Source organism: Callorhinchus milii, unplaced genomic scaffold (genome assembly GCF_018977255.1).
Source record: "Callorhinchus milii isolate IMCB2004 unplaced genomic scaffold, IMCB_Cmil_1.0 Scaffold27, whole genome shotgun sequence".
In the NCBI taxonomy this organism is placed as follows: Eukaryota; Metazoa; Chordata; class Chondrichthyes; order Chimaeriformes; family Callorhinchidae; genus Callorhinchus; species Callorhinchus milii.
In genome coordinates, this window is record NW_024704768.1 from 2,061,155 (window position 1) to 2,082,830 (window position 21,676).

Consider the following 21,676-nt stretch of genomic DNA (forward strand, 5'->3'; position numbering starts at 1 on the left):
AAGTGAAGGACAAAGAGGGTGAAATGTGCTCAAGTGGAAATAGAATCCTGGAGAAATTAAAGCGATTTTAGGGTTGAATGGATGGGACTAAACTGATTTAATATTGTTTCCCAAAGCTTCAAAATAGGATACTGTCCCATAAAGATGTTGCATTTGAAAGATTACACTTTGAAATGCATTTACAGCATATAGTTCCTACGTGCTTCGCATAGTGGGATGTTAAGATCAGAAATGGTATCAAACACAAAAATAAACCATCTTATTTTTCGTAGACAATTACCCATTTTGAGGTTTCACCTCCCGTGGTTACAATGCGATTCGATGCAAAGAGACAAATTTTCAAAAATTAACAGATGTCAGATCTGTGCAGAGAAAAAAGACAATTAGTTTGGCAAAGCATGGCAAAGGGTTGAAACTGCTGCATCGGGGTGGGGGGGGCGGGGGGGTGTGGTGACTAGTTGTGGACAGAAATAAATGTCTCCGTAATAGCCATGCCTTCCACCAGACACGGTCAGAGAGGTCGATATAGCTCTGGTTTGGTGCTGAGTGAGTAAAAAAGGGTATAAAAGGCTAATTAAAAAGCTAGCGTCCCAGACAGATTGTGGGCACCTCCATTGCACGCTTTAGCACCATAGGAGGTACAAGTTGGACCACATGCACCAACATTTTGGTTCTGAATTTGCTTTGACATTGGAGCCACAGATTTACATTAGGGTTCGAAGGTTAAATAATGATAACGGCCAATTATTCAATTGAAAACGCAAGGAAATGGAAGAAGTCTGTCCTTCAATGACCCTTCTTGTGTTTGAGGCCTCAATAACGCAAGTGGTTTTCACAGTAAGCCGTTTGTGGAATGAAAATTTCCTGAAAGAGCGCACTCCTTGTTCCCTCCAGTGTAAACAATTCGTTAAATCTATGGCAGCACAAAGCAAGTGACCCTGTCAAACAGAAAAGCGGCCAGCTGAATTGAATCACTTCAACCCAGTTCCCAGCACGGGATCTTTCAACCCAAGGTTTCCACTCTTAACTCCTGCACACTGCGAGATGCACTTTCTGCTGATAAAACTCCAGAGGTACCATTCATACATTCAATCCAGATAAGATTCTACGTTTTCAAGAACAACACGACGATGAGAAACAAAAGCCATACAATAATTCAAAACACCAATTTAAGGACGGCAGGTTAATTATGTGCATATCAAAAATTTATATTTTTAACATTATGAATCGAGAGAAAAATACAAGTAAGTAGCTTGCTGTGCATTAACGTTTGCCACCACTGGGCCAATAAAATTGGATTTCTCAGGCAAGGATAAAATCTTCCAGACCTGTCTCCACGTCTGCAGTAACTCTATTAAAGCCTCCTTAAGAACTGATGCATGTTATAAAGGGAGAGGCAGTCGGAAATGGAATACAAGGCAGCTGGATCAGGGAAAGTGTTTTGTAAAACGGGGATTTCAAATCCCTCATCTGAACTGTAGCACTGAGCTTACACCTAGTGTAAACGTGGAGCGGACACCGGGTTTTGCTACTGAAGTTGCTGAGAAACTGCTTGATCCAGATTTTCAAGTCTCACACCTCGCCTCAAGCTGAGTTTTAGGACTCAATCAAGAGTCCGATGAATGAGACAAAAGTGAAGAGCTTCTCATTCATTTACAATCACCCGATTCACTTTTGCTCTGTGGAAGGCAAATGCACCGTTGTAGACTACAGTTGCCCAGCCTGGGCATAGGAATTGGAAGACCCTGGTTTTCCAGTGCTTTAAGATTTCAAATGGTGGATCTCAATGGTTATCTTGTAAGGTTTTTTTTTGCATTTCTCCCCCGCCTCTTCCTCACCTGAAGGACGAATGCCCTGCAGTGAACTTCATCCAAATGGCCATTCTTCGTCAGTAAACCCAGAGAGAGTATCAGTAGGTGGCTCGATTGAGGGACATATCACAGTTGCCCTTGCCCAACAACCACATAAAATCATTTCTTAGCAGAGATACCATGGCTGAGAAATGCATGGACAGAGACTTGAGCTTGAGAGCTTCTGCTCTGCTGTACTCTTGGGCAACACTGGACACTGTTACTGTGCCTCCCAGTACTGTGGTGAATGCCGTCACCTCAAAAGGAACAGTACAGACACGACAGCCCTCCTTCTGTACCGAAAATGTACATTTATTTCTACGAATAAGCCTAATTTTTAATACATCTCTTAACAAGTTATCGATCAGACACTGGTCTCTCACTCACAGCAGCTCAGGTGTGTGAATGAGTTGTTAGTCCACTCCAGGAGCAATAACCTACTCCCCCAGCTTATGGCAAACTCCCATTCGGCACTTAAGAGTCTGCAGTGACTGACCTTGTTTGCTCCTGCCAAGAGTGAAATGACCGCTGGATACATCAGGCAATGTTGAACGGAGGAAAAACATGGAAACCCAGATAGAGTAATAATTTCTTGATGAGTTGAACACTCAAATCTGAAGAACATTTATTGTGCTCAAAGCCTCACATCACCCACAAGGCAACCCAGAAAAGTCATGTTGAGTATTGTCCACATAGTGGAGACAGGTCCCTCAAATAATCGCAATCAGAGTATAGATCATATTATACTCTGCACAGCTAGTTAATTATAATGCACATCTTACGAAATATCTGAGCTGATAAAACGGGGTTGGAAATTTAAAACGCATGTACCTCTAGCTACTGTTTTTACCTTGCACTGAGATCATGATTCACAATGAATTGATAAGATACTGTAAATCAGCAGAAGTAATGCTAGGGAGTTTTAACACTGAAGCGCCACAATTCCTTTAATACCATGGTAGCAAAATGGCAGCTTGTGATGGAACGTGGCAAGTGAGAACTTGTTAACTTGTTGTCACTTAATTTGGATACCCTACTCCAGAAGCAAATAATTCCCTTCCCCATCCCTCTTATACACAGTGGAATCCTCTTTAGCCGGACGCATCGGGGCAGGGAGTTTTACCCGGTGACCAGTAACCCAAGTTCTTGCCTTTCTCTTCTCACCGTCTCCTCTGCTGAGCGCCTCTTCCCTCCCATTGACATTCCCATTAGATGGGAAGGGGAACCAATTAGGGGCGGCTCCGGGAAGCATCAATCACCTTGGAGCCGCTGCTAACTGGCCTTTTTTGGATGCAGTCACTGCCCCCCCACCCCCCGACCCGCTTGTGAACAGGTTGAGTCTGCTGTCAATCAATCACGATTTGTCTCCTCCCATTCCCACTCCCTTCATTCTTTCCCACTCCTCCGCCTTCTCACTGATTGACAAACCAACTCCAGCCGCCTGTGAATGGATGGATTCCGTTGTCGAACGCAATGGGACTCCTCCCATCTCCATCCTGGAACTGCTCGAGAGACAGAGCACATTCGGCAGTGACTAGCGCGGCATTTTGCCTGGATTAACTGGATTTTCGTCCGAATTAACAGGCGTATTTCAATCAAGTAAGAATACAAATGAACTGGGAGCCCGGTGTTTTATTTGTTTTACCCAAAGTTCGGGTTAACCAGCGTCCAGCTACAGCGGATTCCACTATGTTACCTGACAAGTTAGCCAGCCTCCAGAAACTAACATTTTTGAGATGAATTTATAAAATCTCCATTGCTGTAGTTTATGTTACTGACCTTTAACACATTTCCCTTCACATCTTTGCCCCACCCCACTGTAAGTGTGAAAAACGATCAAAGTCCATACTCAAGTGACTAAAACTTACTTTGATTTCAAAATCAAGTGAAGTCATTCAAATTTATAAAGTCGGAAAAAGAAAATTTAGAATTAGATTCACAATGTAAACAGTGACGTTAGAATGAAACTGGTCGCCAGATCAGGTCTGATGATGCATATGATGTTCACTCACACACGCCTCTCTCAAAACCAGCATTAAGACACAGCCCACTTTTCCAGTTTTCTTTGTGTTTCATATTTAGTGGTCTGCAAAGCCGGGCATTGGGAAAGCCCGAGCAAATTTCTCCACCCTTTGTCGAAGTTCAGCTATCTTGGACTTGGTCTCCGCATCATTCAAGAGGAAGGCCTTGAAATCCTTCAGGTTACCTGCAGAGTTAAACAGTAATAATAATAATCATACTCCATGCATTTGATATAGGTCCTTACCACATCGTTGAGACATTCTAAAATAGAACAGGCACATCAATCATTGGGAGTATAATGCAGAGGACCTACCACATTTGCCTTAAAAATTCAGTCACTCACTGGGTAACAATTCTCGGTGAAGTGTTTTGACATGTTAGGTGCTATATCAAGCACATGGTTACTTCACTCAAACATTAAGGGGGCACTTTGCCAATCTGCCTCAGGAATTGTTATAGTTGGGTGGTACAGAGAATGTGATGAGGCAGAATAATAGTAATTCTTGCATTTGATATAGTGTCTCAACACGTCTTTGAGATGTCTCAAACCGCTTCACAGGATATACTGCAAAGTGTAGTGACTGTGTATTTCGTGGGCAAAACAAAATGAAAAAATCAGCTGCGACTCTTCCTGCGTACCACATACATCAAGTTACAAAGTACTATTGCTGGAGGCATAGAAACAGGTTATTTCTAGCGATGAGGTTAGCGCTAACTAGCGCTTGTATAGTGAGTTACAGTCAGATACATGTACAGCAGTTTTTCAGTAAATGGTTTCAGCCCACTTTAGACTAAATACTCCCACCCAAAGGGAGCCGAGTTGACATTTACAATGTCAGGTACTAAATGAAAATCGCCAATCTTTTCTAATCCCAGGGAGTAACCACTAAGCACGTGATAATGTAGTCTGCCACGTGAACTCATGAGAACACAGGAAAGTACAGACACAGATAGTGAAATGCAATCTTGCGTTAAATTCACTCAAAGTGAAACAGGGCAACGACCTTCTGAGTATATAATAATAATAATAATCTTTGTGTTTGATTATAGCGCCTTATCACATCTTCGAGACGTCTCAAAGTATTTCACAGAATATACTGTAAAGTGAATTGACTGTATATTTTGTGGGCGAAATACAGCAGCCAATTGCGCACAGCAGCGTCCCCACAAACAGTGGATTGAGTGAGCAAATTATTATTGCTATTATTCGTTTTATGGTGTGGTGTGAAAGTAAACCATCAGAGCAACCCAAGAAGAAACGGGCCATTCAGTCTGTCAGGTCCGCCTTCATGTGTTTCTCCCCACCACATGAGCCTTGTAAAATACCCCCATTCTCCTGCTGACTCCCCATAACCTTTACTTTTTCTTTTAATTTATCGAGCATTTTTATATTCTAAGCAGCTCAATGTGCAATCAGGCTAATACCATGTCTGTACTGAGTCCATCCACCTCTCCAGCATCAGGTCCTTAGTATTAAACATTAAAAAGATAATAACAATTTGGTCACTCAGTCCACGACTGGTTGTGGGACACTGTAGTGCGCAACTGATGGGTCACATTTCGCTCACAAAATATACAGCCGATTTACCTTACAGTAAAGGGCTTTGAGACGTCTCAAAGACCTGATAAGGCGCTATACCAAATGCAAGGATTATTATATTATCTCCCACACACCCAATTAAATAACCGACCAACTGATATATAGTTTTAAGTGAATTTGCAAGAGGAAGTATATTGGCCAGGCCACTGGGAGGACTCCCTGCTCTTCTTCCAATTAGTGCCGTGGGATCTTTAACATCTGCCAAAATAGGCAGACAGAAGCTAGTTTTAAAGTCTCGTCCAAATGACAGCACCTCTGAGAGAATGCAGCATTACCTTCGTACTGCACTGCAGTGTGCTCGTGAGCTCCTGGTGTCAGCACTCAAAACAACATAACCTTCTGACCCAGCGGCAAGAATGTGACCAACTGAGCTAGACTAAAAATAATTCTCGCATTTGACATACCGCCTAGATTGTCAAAACATCCAAAACACTTCACTGGAATTGTAATGGTTGCATATTTACAGGCTATTTGATACCGAATCCAACAAACAAGTAAATGATTAATTTATCTGCAGGGTTATTAGCCAGATCATCTGGAGAAATTCCCTTCTCTTTTCCAGTATTGTCTGGAAATTATACCGGATCATTAACACCTGAACAGCCAGATGGGGCCTCGGTTTAGTGTCTTATGTACAGTATCTGTCATTGCACTCCTGCCAGTTATCAAACTGAAATGCCAGCGTCTTGAACCCACAACCTTTTGTCCCAGGGAAAGAGAACTGCCACCTGAGCCAAGCTGACACCTTCATCTTCAATCAAAGATTGAATGCTACATCTTCAATCAAACTGAAACAGTCCTTAGGTAAGAAACTACCTTTGAAACGTTATCTTACCAGTCTTAGTCTTAACGTCCAAAGCAATTTTTATTCCTTGATCAATGAACTCCACTACTTTTTCAAAATCAGCTTCTTTGAAATGTCGAGATGTCAGAGCAGGAGCACCTGTCAGCAGTTAAAGAAAAAAAAAGTTCAGGAAAAGGCAATCCTTTAAATGGAAACGCTGAAAAGATTTTGACTGTAAGAGTGGAACAAGATGAGTGTACGTTGATAACGCAACAAATAGTAAACTTTTTTTGGGCAAAATTTGTTTAATAATAATAATCCTTGCATTCAATATGGCGCTTTATCATGTCATTGAGGCATCTCAAAGCACTTCACAGAATATATTGTAAAGTGTATATTTGTGGGCATGCAAGACAACTCTCCACAGGACCCGCTCACCAGTGAAACGTACTTAGAGGAATTGAAGTCTAAAGCACATGCTTCTTGGTTTGATATAATCCCAGATGGAGAATTTAAAACATGGTTATAAAAGCTATTGCTTCTGTTATTAACAGTATCTAGCTCTGGCTTTCTCCCTCAACGGAGCAACATAGTAAAGGAGGGAAAAAAGAGTCCCAGAGACTGTTAAAATTTAAAGAAGTTTCCTTGCTACAGGGAACAAGTACTTTTACAATGTTTTCTCTATATCTAGAGAAATTAATTGGGAACAGAACAACAAGGTTAAGCCACCGAGTCCATCAAGGCTGTTCAGCAATTTTGTTACGCCATGGCATATCTATACATTTTCTCTATCTCCTTTAATATTATTTTTACTTCCTATGTATCTGTATCACTTTTAAACATTTCAATCCTTTGGATAATAATAATCCTTGCATTTGATTATAGCGTTTTATCGCCAAAAAAAATCAATAAATAATAAATTGGGCACTTCAATCCACGACTGTTTGTGGGACACTGCTGTGCGCAATTGGTTGCTGCGTTTCGCCCACAAAATATACAGTCAATTCACTTTACTGTATTCTGTGAAGCACTTTTGAGACCTCTCGAAGATGTGATAAAGCGCTATATTAAATGCAGTGATTATTATATTATCACGTTATTGAGATGTCTCAAAGTGCTTCACAGAATATATTATAAAGTGGAGTGACTGTGTATTTTGTGGGCGAAAACTACAAAATATCTACAACCTTCTGAGGCATTTCATTCTCACAATGAAGAACTTCATTCTGTGAAGAAATGTTTTCTGATCTCGCTTCTAGGTGGCATCTCTCTAGTTTTACATTTGTGTCCCCTTGGTTTGACTCGATAATTCCCTTCGCTAAATACTTCAATCAGAATACCCCATTACCTCCTTATCTTTAGAGAACACAAGTTTACACATTTTATCAAAGCTAAACCCCTTCAAACCAGACACTGTATTAATTTGGTTAATCGCCCTCCAAGACTATTTTATCCTTCCTAAGATTAGGTGCCCCAAACTGAATGCAATTCCGTAAATAAGGTTTGACTAGCACTGGATTGCGACTGTAAATCTAAACAGGAAATACTCCTCCCGGACTTAATTTTGCTTTAATCTGCTTTCTCGTGCCACGTTTCCTCTTAAATAAAATGACCCAGTTTACTGAAAAAGCAACATAGTCTATTCTTTCCTGCTTCATAATCAAGATGCCACGTGAATGTAAGTGTCCTGCTCGACCTCACATGCACCCTTAGGCAGAATCTCTCACTGAGCTCACTCTACCCTGCAAATTGGGACTAAGCAAATTAAATGTCTTGACTGTGTAATTACTGTAATAAGACATCAGGCTGAAGGGAGAATGTTGGGAGTCTCAAAGCAAAAAAAAAATATCCAGCAGCTGATACTGAACTTATATAACAATTTTCAGAGCAAGCATATTCATTTCTTTTTAAAAAAGAGCTTAAATAAGAAACAGAAGGGGCAGACTTGACTAGCAAGTATGAACTAACCCACTAACCCAGCTGCCCCTAAGGCTAATGAAAGTTACCTAATCTCAAGCCTCCAGGGGTCAGAGCACTCTTGTCACCAGGACATGTGTTCTTGTTAGCAGTGATGGATACCAGCTCCAGTACTCTCTCGGCCCGGGCACCGTCCATACTCTTCGGTCGCAGGTCCACCAATACCAGGTGGTTATCTGTTCCTCCTAAATAATAAAAGCGTTGCCTTGTTAAGATCGTCATCAATATTGACCGCCACATTTCTGTACAACATCCTGTTCATAACAGGACTCAACAGAGACTTGCCAATTTGGAGCATTTCTTAGGAGTCAGAACTCTTCTCTTGATTCCAACTTGGTAACAGCCAATTCTGAACGTCCCTCCTTTGATATGCAGATACTCACTCACCTTACTCATTCTCTATGTTATCCATTTCTGTCTGTTAAAGGGACGTTTGATTACACAGCTTGTACAATAATCTTGAAATCTCTTCTCTCATTTATTTTTCCTTAGATTTTCCTGGCTTTGTCCCTGCACTGTCTGCTTCTTCCAAAGCTGCTCAGACATTAACAGCTTAAAGGGATCAGAGATCAGAACACTCCCATTTCCTACTCTGGTCCTCCACTGAGGACCTCCCAATTGGTGGCAAGGATAAACGTAATGGTGTACCATTAATCCCCAAATCCCACCACTCTGCAGCGTAGGGGGGGGCCAAGCTGCCAACATTGAACTCCACTCACACACCAGGGCTTCAATATCTAAGCCCCTGCCCTGATTAACAATAACAAGATATATTTGTATAACGCCTTTCAGGTCAGCATGCTGTCCCAAGGCGCTCAGCAATCAGGGATTTGGACACGAGTTGGAAGTTGGGATCAGGAGGGGTGGAGGGCAGGGAGGGTGATTAATCCCCCACACATATACACTGACTCCCAACAGTGGATCGCTTGTAGAACAGATACTGCATAAAGAAACCACCAATTTCCAATCATTGATTTAGATGCTTCAGGCTAAACTCACCAGATACCAGAGTGAAGTCTCTGCTCAGCAGTGCGCCAGCCAAGGCTTTGGCGTTCTTCAGAACCTGCTGCGAGTATTCCTGGAACATCTGAGAGTTTGCCTTGAAGAGAAAATGGAATCACATTAAATGAACAAGATGCTGCACAGTTCAAAGCTCACCTGCTAAACCTATAGAACGGTAGATGTACAGCTGCACAATATTTATTGCATTGGATGGGACAAGTGACCAAAGTAAGCACTAGGTTCACACAGAGTACTTGGTGGCAGTGCAGCGCAGAATAAGCTTGGATGTAGCTTAAACTTGGAAAGGGGCCACTGAGAGCATTGGATAAGAGAGAAGGCAGACTACTGTAAAACTGACAGTAGTGTTGAATTTTAATATTATGTTCCTGCAATTATCTGTACATAACCAAGCACGCACAAATCCTGTATGATAAAGAGTGTGGATAAGACCACAAGGGCAGTTTGTTGCACCCGGCCTGGGGCTCTCAATCCATTAGAGGATTATGCTTCAAACGTTTTGTAAGCAGAGGGGGGGAAAAGGAGGGGATAGGTCACTCTGTGTGATGTGTAGCAAGTTGATTTTCCCCATGCATACCCAGGAGAACAATTTGGAAGCTACTTTTATTTTCAGGAACAAAAGTTGGGAGGCCAATTTTTTTGGTCAGTAGTGGCGGATTGATTCATGGAATCGCCAATGCTAATTGTCAAATAGGTGTGACGTAATCATGTTCCTTTGTAAGGACAGAAGAGCCACTTAACTCTAAATTACAGCACAATTATACCCACGTATACACGACCTCAAGGGTTCCCCTGAAACTTATATTTCTAGTAACAGACCAGTGGCTCAGGCACTTTGTTTTCAACCAGTTGCACTTTTTCCAGTTGTGAAGATGGGCTGCAGGGAAGTTTTACAAATAATTTGGGGTGGACAGGGCATGACTATCACCAGCCACCCCCCCACTCCCACTCCAAAATGCTCCAGCAGTTTTTAAATGGGGCCCAGGTGATCTTGGTCCTCAACGCATTCTTGAATGAAGAATGATTAATGGCCCAGACCAGAGGGTAAACACATTGCCTGGTGTAGCAATAAGACAGAAGGTTGCAGGTTCAAGTTCTGGGCTGTGCTTAAGCAAGTCAATGGGTATTTGTATACAATTGGGTACAACACCCCTAGGCTGGGGGGGGGGGGGTGGGAGAAGCAGACAGTGCTTTCCCTCCCAATCCCTATTTAAGATTGAATCACTCAGGGATGCAATGTGTATGTCAAGCTTGAATTGTGTAACGATGACCTCAGTGGTTGAAAAGATCCACCGTCACTGACGGTGAAGCGGTCTCTGTACAGTGCTTTGAGACGTCTCGAAGACTTGATAAGGCACTGTGTCAAATGCAAGGATTATTATTATTAATATTTATTTCTGATTTGTGAGCCCAAAGAGGAGTTAAATCCATGTGAAATGTTTGGGGAACTGCCCAGGCTGGAGGGATGGTGCCAGAAGGCAGTTAAGCCTTGCAGCAAGTTTAGCCCCCATTTATAATAATGAACACCAGCCAGGTTTAGAAAGATCTGCCGAAGCAGTTTTTTATGATCAGAATTTGCAACAGTTCTTAAAAACTGTAATTACCAAACTTATCAATTCACCTTCCATTCGTCCCTGTAAACACATTTGTTCAACTCCCAACAGGATCAGGGGGAGAAAAAAAAAGCCTCAATTTTGTTGCTCAATGAATTTCTAAAGCAGTGAAAAGTCCATTTTTTTTTAATATTGGATTCTGCATTCCTTAGACTTTCCACAATCCTTGTAATGCCCTAAAGCAGCAGCTCCAGTGTAAGCCGATTGACCCCAGTATGACTGCCAAGCACTTAAAATACACCCGGGGTGAACCAGAAAACATTAATTAAATGGGTTCTTAGTAAAGACGTCGATACCGTGAGATCATCACAACTTTATTTACTAATGGAAACTCTCATATGGGACAAACAACTCCCGACATCATATGTTCCCATTAACGATTTATTGCTACTCTATTGGCAGTATGAAAGGGAGAGCCCAAGCATTGCTATTCTCCTGAGTGACTACCGCAATCTTAAATATACTGCATTGCAGGCTCAACCATGGTATTATTCATCTAGTTTATTGATTAATTCATCTTTCATCTTTTGGACGCTTGTCGGAAGCTCCGAATATTTTGTTTAAGAGCTGTAATTAAGTAGGTTTTCCCCTCTCACAGTTTTCACTGTAAAACATAGTTTATCTCACAAATCTTCACATGGAATGGAACTCATTGTGCAATTGGAATAAAAAAAAACTTTGTCCACGCTGGTGCATGGGCAACAAAGCACCAATTAATGTCTGGTGCGATCGGTTCACAAGAAAGATGCCCCTCATTGTGATTGGGACATGACAGTCTTAAGTTTGCCTGTAGCAAATAGTACCAAGTACGGTATTTCCTAAATGTACAGGACACAGGAGGGATTTGAAGTACTAATGAATCACTGGAAACCATCAGCACAATATGTGGCGTATAGTTATGGTTGTTGAGTTAGAGGGACATTCTAGACCTTGGACAGGATACAATAAAGGTCAAAATACGGCAGATGCTGGAAATCTGAAATAAAAACAAGATGACGCTGGGAACACTCAGCAGGTCAGGTAGCATTGATGGAGAGAGGAAAGTGAGTTAACGTTTCAAGTCGATGACCTTTCGTGAGAACTGGTCATCGAAAGATCATCGACCTGAAACTTTAATTCACTTTTTTCTCGACAATGAATGGCAAATGGATTGATGCTCCATTATACACTAGAGTTATAAGGAGAGGCTACGAAAACTGAGAACGTTCACTTATAAAAGAGGCTCAGACAAAACCTTATTAAAGTATTTAAGATCTTCAAGGGGTATACAATCCGAACCCTAACAATATGCTTAATATGGCCAAAAAGTCTAGAACAAGGGGACATCTACTTGAGCTTAGAAGAGGTCAGGATGAACATGGTTCAGATTTAATCCTTTAACATTAGAGAGTGACAAATATGTTGAACGGACTACCAAGGAAAGAGACTGCAATAGCAAATTCAAAAGGGAATTATATAGCTAGTGAGAACCAGTTACAACATAGGTCCATTTATAATATGGTCGCTGGAAAAGAGAAGGTTGAGAGGTGATATGACTGTGTTTTTTAAGACCGTAAAGGGACTGGGTAATGTAGGTCACGATAAGCTGTTTTATCTTGTCTAGAACAGTAGCAACAGAGGACACGGCCTGCAATTGAAGGGGGGTAATTTCAAAAGAAACCTGCGGAAACACTATTTCAGTCAGCGAGTAGTAAAGGTTTGGAACAGGATCTCTAGAGAGACTGTGGCAGAAAGTGTTGATTCTTTCAAAAGCAAGTTTTGATAAGATTTATTTTAGGAAATAATATCATGGGATGCAGTATATAGGATTGGACAGGATATGTGCATGCAACTGCCAGGATGGTGAAAAGTGAACTGTATGGACCTTGGTTCTTCTAGCAATTCTCATGTTCTTATATCCACAAGCGCAGAATATTTCCAGTTTACAGCTGGGTTCTTGCAAACGGCTCACAAAAGGTGTTCATAGCATCAATATTGCACAAGAAGCTGGCCAGTCAACACTGAAAGATGGAAGTGACATCAACATTGACCTGCCATCCCGGTAGCACCGACCAGCTGCCATTTTTATAACGCACTGTGCAAAACTGTTTTCAAACTAAATGAAGAGCATCTAAAACCAAGTGTAAAGATAGTCGGGATTGGCTCTAGTCTGACTGGATTCATACTGCAATCTGTGCCATTGATTCCATTTTTAAACTACCTTCATGAGGTTTCAGAAATGGGACTAAATCAAAAAAAATCAATGTTTTTTCCCCCAAAAGTAGATTTATGCTGTACATTCAGCATCTATTCAACACAGAATTGGCACTAAAGGTGCAGGACAAATGGAGCATCAATCAGATGCCTGTGGTACTTGCAAACGAACTTCACTAATTCAATTGCTGGTGTAATGCTGCAGAGGCCTCGAAATCTATAACCACTCTTAGGTCTATGCAAGGCTAATTTAGCTTTTCTGCTTTAGGGCTATGGAGGAGATATTCATCCTTAATTCTTTCAAACCCACCAGCAGTTCTCTGACAAACCATTAGTGGTTCACATGGGCAGACAGACTAAAGCGGCAATGGGTTCAAGTGACTCTGAAAGTCTAGAAACTTTACAATAGCATGGATGCAATTTCCTTCAGACATCTCCACTCACATCATGGATCCTCGTGGCTTCTTTTATTTCTATGGATCTGAATATTTCAGACAAAGCAGCAACATAGCAGTGACCCGGCCTGACAGTTCAGGTCAGAGGATGTTCACTTCAACCTGCCCAGCGCTACTGAACTATCAAAAGCCAAATAATAACCGAATTTGTAAAAACTAAAACATCGATGAGGACTGAATGATTACTAACATTGCTGTCTGCAGAACTTTCTGCAAACTGAGATTAGGACCTCATTACCTCAAAGCGACTTCATGTAATGGGTTAAGGTGCAAAGTAAGAAAACAAGGCAACAACGTACCACGAAATAGAATGAGATGAATTAACCATCAATTCTTTTTTGTTGCCAACATAAGTCAGTACACTACAAATAACTCACTGTGTGACCCAACTAGAGATATTCCAACTCGTGTTAAACTTACATAAGTTACTGGATCAATTTGTAGTATTAAATAATAATGCTTGCATTTGATATAGGGCCTTATCAAGTCTGCGAGACATCTCAAAGCGCTTCACAGAACCTATTGTAAAGTGAATTGACACTATATTTTGTAGACACAGCAGTGTACCACAAACAGTCGTGGATTTAGTGACCATTTTTGTTATTATTTTTTTTGAAGGGATTATTGTACCCCCAGAAAAGCAACCCTCCAATCGACTAACAACCAGGTTCCTACTTACTGCTAGATAAACAGAGGCGTGTGGAGTAAGGAAACTTGCCCAATGTTTCACCCCACTGGGAATCGAACACAGGTCCTCTCACTTGCGAGGCGAGTGCTCTAACCACTGAGATACAGGACTCCACAATAGTGTGCAGAAAACCGCCAGCTTGTTTGGTTTACCCTTACCTGCTTCAAGGCCACAGCCACACCTGCAATAGCGTGGTTGTGAGGGCCTCCCTGGAGAGATGGAAACACAGCAAAGTTGATTCTGTCTTCCAGGTCGAACATGATCTCCTTGCCAGTCTTCTTATTCACCGATTTCACTCCTTTGCGATAGAAAATCAGGCCGGCTCTGAAAAGGAAACAAGTGATTATTGTGAGCCACATGGGACCTGCATGCACTCACATTAGTACATACATTAAATTTAACTGTTCATATTATTACAAAGCACAGCAGTTGGCCACTAATTTGCACAGTTCAATTATACAGACCAGTAAAACTATTACATTTGCTCAATATACTGTGAACCTTATTGTCCATGGGGGGGGGGGGGAGAGCAAGGGTTATAAGGGGGAGCTGGGGGAGACAAACAGCAAGAGCAATCCAGATCACTATAAACTGTAAATGTTTCGAGAATTATCAATCTTCCTCTCCCATTCTCAGTGATTTGCACCAGCTGAGGCCAAAAGAATCAGGCAGACAATTACCCACCAAATCAGCTGGAGACTGGCTGACATGTTTGGTGTAATAAGCACTTTAATAATATTATAATTTTTTGGAGGGAATAATAATCCCTCCAAAAAATAATAATTTGGCTCACTCCATTGCTGTTTGTAGGACGCTGCTGTGCGCAATTGGCTGCCGAGTTTCTCCCACAAAATACACAGCCAATTCTACTTTACGATATATTCTGTGAAGCTCTTTGTGATGTCTTAATGACATGATAAGGCGCTATATCAAATGCAAGGATTATTATTATCATTAATCAAACTGAAATATTATTTAAAATGTTCTGTCTCCTTCTGCTCTTCCCTGGAAAGCGATTTCTTGTGTGGTAAACTGTATTAATATTATTATTAAAACTGAAATATTATTTAAAATGTGCTGTCTCCTCTGCTCTTCCCTGGAAAGCGATTTCTTGTGTGTTAAGCTATACCAGCAGATACTCACCTTACCCCTCGAAGAGTCTTATGGGTTGTACTTGTGACTATATCTGAAAACTCAAACGGAGATGGAATAACCTTTGCTGCCACCAGCCCGCTGATGTGTGCCATATCAGCCAGCAAATAGGCCTTCATGTCATCACAAATCTGAAAGAGGTCAAGCACAATCAATCACTTTAAAATCCTCAAACCAAAAGGTCCTCACCAAACTGTCAGTAAACCCTTTTGTTGGTGGAACAGACCCTGCGTGCTTGATCCTCTAACTTTTAATCCAAGCCTTTGGTTAAATGACAATCTGCATTTAAGGGACAGTTTGAGAACAGGAAGGACTTCTATACTGTAGCAACTCCTAATCTGTTTGCTTTCAAGTTACTGTGCAGCGGAGCACCCTCTCCCTATCCAAACTCTAATGAATTAGTTATTCAATCCATGACTGTTTGTGGGACACCACTATGCACAATTGGCTGCTGCGTTTCGCCAACAAGGTATACAGTCAATTCACTTTACAGCACATTCGGTGAAGCTCTTTGAGACGTCTTAATGACATGATAAGGCACTATTATTGTAATGACCAAATAACCTCATCAATCACCAACAGATGGAATTCAAGTGAGGCCTGGTTGCATCTTCAGGACTCTGAGAGAAGTGACCCCACCTCAGATAATTACACAGCAACCAGAGACTAAAGAGCATGTTCCCACATTCAAGAAAGAATTTAATATTAGTTAATATTAATATTAATTAGTAAATTGTCGGGTTTTTATTTTGGAGACAATGGCAGCAATCTTTCAGCAGCCTTCAATAATAATAATATTCCTTGCCTGTGATAATAATGCCTTATCACGTCTTGGTGACGCCTCAAAGTGTTTAACGGAATATACTGTGAAGTGAATCAACTGTATATTTTGGGGGTGAAACTTTCTCTCAATGGCAGCTTTCTCGCCTGGATTGAACAGGAGAGAATTCTGATAATATCACTCTGAGGATCTGTTCTGCTCTCCTGTTGAAAAGCACTTGGCCTTTACATGAAAACAGGAGGAGGCCGTTGAGCCCGTTGCTCGTGGCATGGAGGCTAGCACGCCAGTGTGTTCGTTTTTACTTGGGCAGACGTCTTGCTATGAATGAACATTGCTCTCCGCGCTCCATGGACTATGTATGCTTATTTGCTTCTGCTGTCTCCTGGACAGAGCAGTTATATAGCTAGTCATAAAACTAGATGAAGCATATCAACTAAATTGGATGTTCATCAGCTCGCCCACACAAACAATACAATCATGGGGATTTTACTTCCAGCCTGGTTAGCAAAACAAAGATGCGTTTCTGCAGCATTAGCAGCTGTGTCATTGTCAGCTTACCCCCACCCCCGGAGCAGCCCACAAGAGATGATGCGAATTAAAATCAGAGGACGTGTCTTCACCTTGTCTGCTCTGTGCTGTCTACATTAATAAAAACTCACCTTCATCGTATGCGGGAAAGAGAGAAATGTGCTGCGTTGTCTGCAGGAACGATTTAAGAAATAAAATGAAGAACGTTATAGCACACACCTTCCTCATCCTGGCGTAGTCGATCAGCCTGGAGTAAGCACTAGTCCCCGCAATGATAATAAGCGGTCGAAACAGGCGGGCTGTCTGTTCCAGACTTTCATAGTCTATCAGACCTGTAGCAGGCTAGAGAAAACAAAAAGCAACAATGACAGTTTTGTCTGCAGCTTTCCAACAATAACCTAAAGGATAAAGATAGCGCATCACTAAGCCATACAGAGCAGAAGGTCATTGGTTTGGATCTTGATATGTGCAGAGTTAGCTGATTTCAAACTGAGGTAGCTGTAATGACTTCACAATTATCCGTAAGATGCTAGGCTAGAGAGAGAAACATACACACAGAGAGGTGGTGAAAAAGGAAAAATAATCTGGCTCCATTGCTAATAACTCTGCTCAAATGTGTGTGTTTCTACGTACATGTGCGTGTGCACTGTCAGGTGAGGATATGATCAAGGCTCGGCTGTGATACACACGGCAATCAAATAGGTTACTGACTGCTCGCTATCAAGGTTCACATATGAAGAATGACTACCCGGAGACTATCAGAGAGTACCTGCACATCCCAAAGTAATGAGCCTTCAGAAGAAGGGAGAAAGTTAGCACAAAAGAGTTATTTTTGCCAAAGGGTTAAAAAAAAACTAAGCAGATTTTTCTAGTGCTATTTTAAGAACACAACTTAAATATTTGAAAAAAAACAGGAGTTTTGAGATTGTGCTGTCGGCAGAGTATGTAAATGTTTTGGAGCGGAGAAAAGGATGATTTGATAACACATCTCCAGGACCTTGCACTGTGTGCCAGCAACTTGAACTTACGTTTAATTTATAGGGCATCGATTCAAAATATATAGACGTGGCAGAAATCTTCTTAACGTCAGACATGTATCCATGTGTCAGGCTGTAACAGAAGAGCGAGAGTCAGGTGCTTAGAATTTCAAACAAGACCTGAGAGAATGAAATTGTCTTGCTCAAGTGACATGTTGATCTTTCTTCCCGGTCAGCCCACCACCTTATTGAATTTGCTTCAACCTCAAATTGCATTTCTCAGACGACCCCTCTGACCCTTTGGTGTTCCGCTTTTCTTTATTGAATTTTCTAAATGCCATTTAATGTTGAAATTATGACTCCCGGGCAACAGTGACATTGTGCCTTAACCAAGGCGGATTTCCTGCATTTATTAAAGAATGAACCACAGGAGGAGAATATTTTAGTGTTGAACAGTTATCGATGGTACGGCCTAGTAGCAACAACACAATGTTCTTAATGAAGGTGTGAAGTTTCTTGATTGCACCATAAGCCAGTTTAATAACTAAATGATCATTTTTGATCAGCATATCTTAACTTCCTCTCCTCTATATATTGTTAGACCAAGAATCAAGTGCAGACAAGAGTGCACAGTGATAATGCTGGGTGTGACAGAAATCCATGTTTTCAGCAGTCCGTGGAATCAGGAATTCTTGAGAAAGTCTATCCCAGTGTTTACGGGTTACTGTGTACCAGGTCATATTAATTAACATCGGTACCATTTCAGCATTAGTGTTTCTATCACTGCTAATATACATTATAACCGTGATAATGGTTATACTGTACATTTAAGAGTTAGTCAGACCCTTCTGGAGTACTGGATTCAGTTTTGGGCACCACACCACAGGAAAGATACATTGGCCCTGGTGGGGCTGTAACGCAGGTTCAACAGAATGTTAAACTTGGATTGTATTCCCTTGATTTTAGACGGTTGAGGTGTGATTTGATAGAGGTATTTAAGATGATAAAGGGATTCGATAGGGTAGATACTGAGAAGCTATTTCCTCTTGTCGGGGAATCCAAAACAAGGGGGCTTAACTTAAAATTAGAACCAGCCACTTAAGAGTGAAATCAGGAAGCATTTTTTCACTCAAAGTGTGGTAGAAATCTGGAATTCTCTCCCCCAGAAGGCTGTGGATGCTGGATCCATCCACACCTTCAAGAGTGAGGTTGATAGATTTTTCGTGGGTCAGGGTATTAAGGGCTATGGGGAGAAAGCAGGAAATTGGAATTGAAAGGATTAGTTGAGGTACAAATCAACCATAATCTAATTAAATGGCGGAACAGTCTCAAAGGACTGAATGGCCTCCTCCTGTTCCTGTAGCTTCGATTTGACCTTTGAAGAGTGACTGAAAGATCATCTCTCTTGCAAAAACATTGAGCATCAACAGCTGCAGTGCTTATAATAAAGTCCTAAATAATGACCCATACGGCTCATATTTCGCATAATTGTACTCATTATGTAATAATAATCCTTGCATTTGATATAGCGCTTTTCACGTCTTCTAGACGTCTCAAAGCACTTCACAGAATATACTGTAAAGTGAATTGAATGTACATTTGTGGGCGAAACGCAGCAGTCAATTGCGCACAACAGTGCCCCACAAACAGTCATGGATTGAAGTGACCAATTTATTACTGCTTTTTTTCTTGAGGGATTATTATCAGGCATGTGGAGTAAGGAAACTTGCCCAGGGTTTTGCCTTGCCTGGAATTGAACTTGCAAGACCAGTGCTCTAACCACTGAGCTACAGGACTCCACTGAGCTACATGTACACTTAATCCTGTAAAGTACCAAGCTTCTTTTATGACCGCATGGTGACATTCACTTCCTCTTCAGCACGCACAGGATTCAAGGCTTGTTTTTCATTTATAGCAGAGGAAAGATGTTTCATTTGCTTATTGATGTGACTGATTGCAAGATTGGAAAACGAAACAGAGGATATTCCATTGCTCACAGCCAAGGTTAACGTCAATCAGCCCTAAAGTCAGTTAGCCCAAGCTCCGAGTGAACCTGGTCTCCTACCTTTACCCAGGCCAGTCTGATAAATAACTTCCTTCCCCAAACAGGTCACCCTCAACGTAAGAAATCTTTTCTAATTCCTGATCAGGGAGAAAAAATCCCCCACAAATTAATGCAATCATTTGCTGCAATTTTGTTTATTTCAACACTAACTGTTGTAAGAACTTTTAAGTCTCACATGCCATTTTGTTCACTGCACAAAATCTACATTTTAACTTCCAATGATTTTACACAGAAAAATGGCAATACATTGTCTACCTCTGCACTGCATACAACTTAATATCAGCAAATTTCCCTGATGTATCCCTTTTACTCCCCACTTACCTTAGTTCCCAGCCACATCTAAGGTGTCAAGCCAGTACTGTTAAGTGCCTTGAGACATCCTCCTGACTTGAGAGGCACTATATAAATGTAACTTTGTATTGTGTTGGGTGGTTAGTTACAAGGTGATGGCACAAATATTAGGCTCATCCACCTCACAGCATAGTTTAGAATTGGCAATGCAGTTGGATAAGGAAGAGTTACCCAAATTCCCACTGGGGTGAAGCTATTCCCCTTCTCTATACACCTTTGATTTGACTGAAATAATGAGGTGGTTGACTCACTGTCCGCCATCAGGCAAGTCCAGCCCCATGATCCTGTCGTGAGGCTTCAGCACTGCTGTGTACGCAGCAAAGTTGGCAGGAGATCCCGAGTAGGGCTGAACATTCACACCCCAACGCTCTGGATCCAGATCGAAGGCTTCCAGAGCACGTTTTTGACACAGCAGCTCAATGGCATCCACAACCTCTGAACCGCCATAATACCTGAAAAAGAAACAGACCTCAAAAGGTTTCCCACCAAACTCAGCGCAGAATTTGACGAAGAAGAATTGTGCTTAATGCAATTGACAGGAAATTGTCTTTTCAACATAGGGGTATTTTGGACTGCTGCATTCATTCAGGATTTGTGTGGGGGATTGGCTCTTCAGTTACAGTTCTATTCCAAACTTAGCTTCAGGCAAAACTCAAACCTGCTGATTTCAAAGTTTGTTGGTTGTATTGAGGCAGCATTTACTTTTCTGTTACAGGTAGCCAATAGTGGGGTCATTCTACACTTGCTGTGCCTCAGGAACTGAGGTAGCATGTGAGAAACTTACTTACAACCGGCTCTTTTATTCCACACACAGCTTTCGATATGGACCAACCCAAGTAGGTTTCAGTTCTTACCTTCTTCCTGGGTAGCCTTCTGAATACTTATTATTCAGGCATGATCCAAGTGCCTCCAGAGCAGCTCGACTGCAGAAATTCTGAAAATAAGATGCAATACCTCAGTTGAAACATTCCATTATTCGCACAAAAAGCCATTGAAATCCTACGAGTATAAGCCATCGGACATTAAACAAAATGTAATTAAATTGCTGTACCATGTGAATGTTTATTTGCTTGAAATACATGATAGAGGCTTCTTGATTTGTCGAATCTGAAACGTTCTCTACTTACCATTAGATTGAATCCAGCAACTGGTCAGTTACAGGGGGAGAGGGGAGGTGAATGAACAGTTTTTTTTTTAAATCAAATTTGCAACTCCCCTGCTAATATTCTGTCAATGGGTTCTCTGGATAACAATAATAATAATAATAATCCTTGCATTTGATATAGCGCTTTTCACGTCGGGAGGACGTCCCAAAGCGCTTCACAGAACACACTGTAAAGTGAATTGACTGTATATTTGTGGGCGAACGCGGCAGCCAATTGCGCACAGCAATGTCCCACAAACAGTCGTAGATTGAAAATGACCAATTTATTATTGTTTTTGGTTTTGGAGGGATTATTATAAGGCTCTGTGTGGAGTAAGGAAACTTGCCCAAGGTTTCGCCCTGACCTGCCTGGAATTGAACTCAGGTCTCTCACTTGCAAAACGAGTGCTCTAACCACTGAGCTGCAGGACTCCACAGTGAGATAGTCTGATATTAACAGTGAGACACATCTATAT

The 21,676-nt window shown here is 41.5% G+C and overlaps 1 protein-coding gene across 1 annotated transcript in view; it reads right to left on the reverse strand.

Annotated features, from left to right (window-relative positions):
• Positions 1-2,435: 2,435 nt before the first annotated feature.
• The window catches only part of shmt2 (serine hydroxymethyltransferase 2 (mitochondrial)), a 38,400-nt gene continuing 19,159 nt past the window's right edge, over positions 2,436-21,676 (reverse strand). Inside the window, exons 3-12 of the mRNA XM_007909314.2 lie at positions 20,911-20,990; positions 20,308-20,508; positions 17,692-17,773; positions 16,883-17,005; positions 15,346-15,485; positions 14,361-14,526; positions 9,233-9,332; positions 8,263-8,418; positions 6,308-6,415; positions 2,436-4,056 (exon numbers count right to left, since the gene is read on the reverse strand). Coding sequence (XP_007907505.1) covers positions 3,929-4,056; positions 6,308-6,415; positions 8,263-8,418; positions 9,233-9,332; positions 14,361-14,526; positions 15,346-15,485; positions 16,883-17,005; positions 17,692-17,773; positions 20,308-20,508; positions 20,911-20,990 — 1,284 coding nt within the window. The 3' untranslated portion in view covers positions 2,436-3,928. The remainder of the gene's footprint in view (positions 4,057-6,307; positions 6,416-8,262; positions 8,419-9,232; positions 9,333-14,360; positions 14,527-15,345; positions 15,486-16,882; positions 17,006-17,691; positions 17,774-20,307; positions 20,509-20,910; positions 20,991-21,676) is intronic.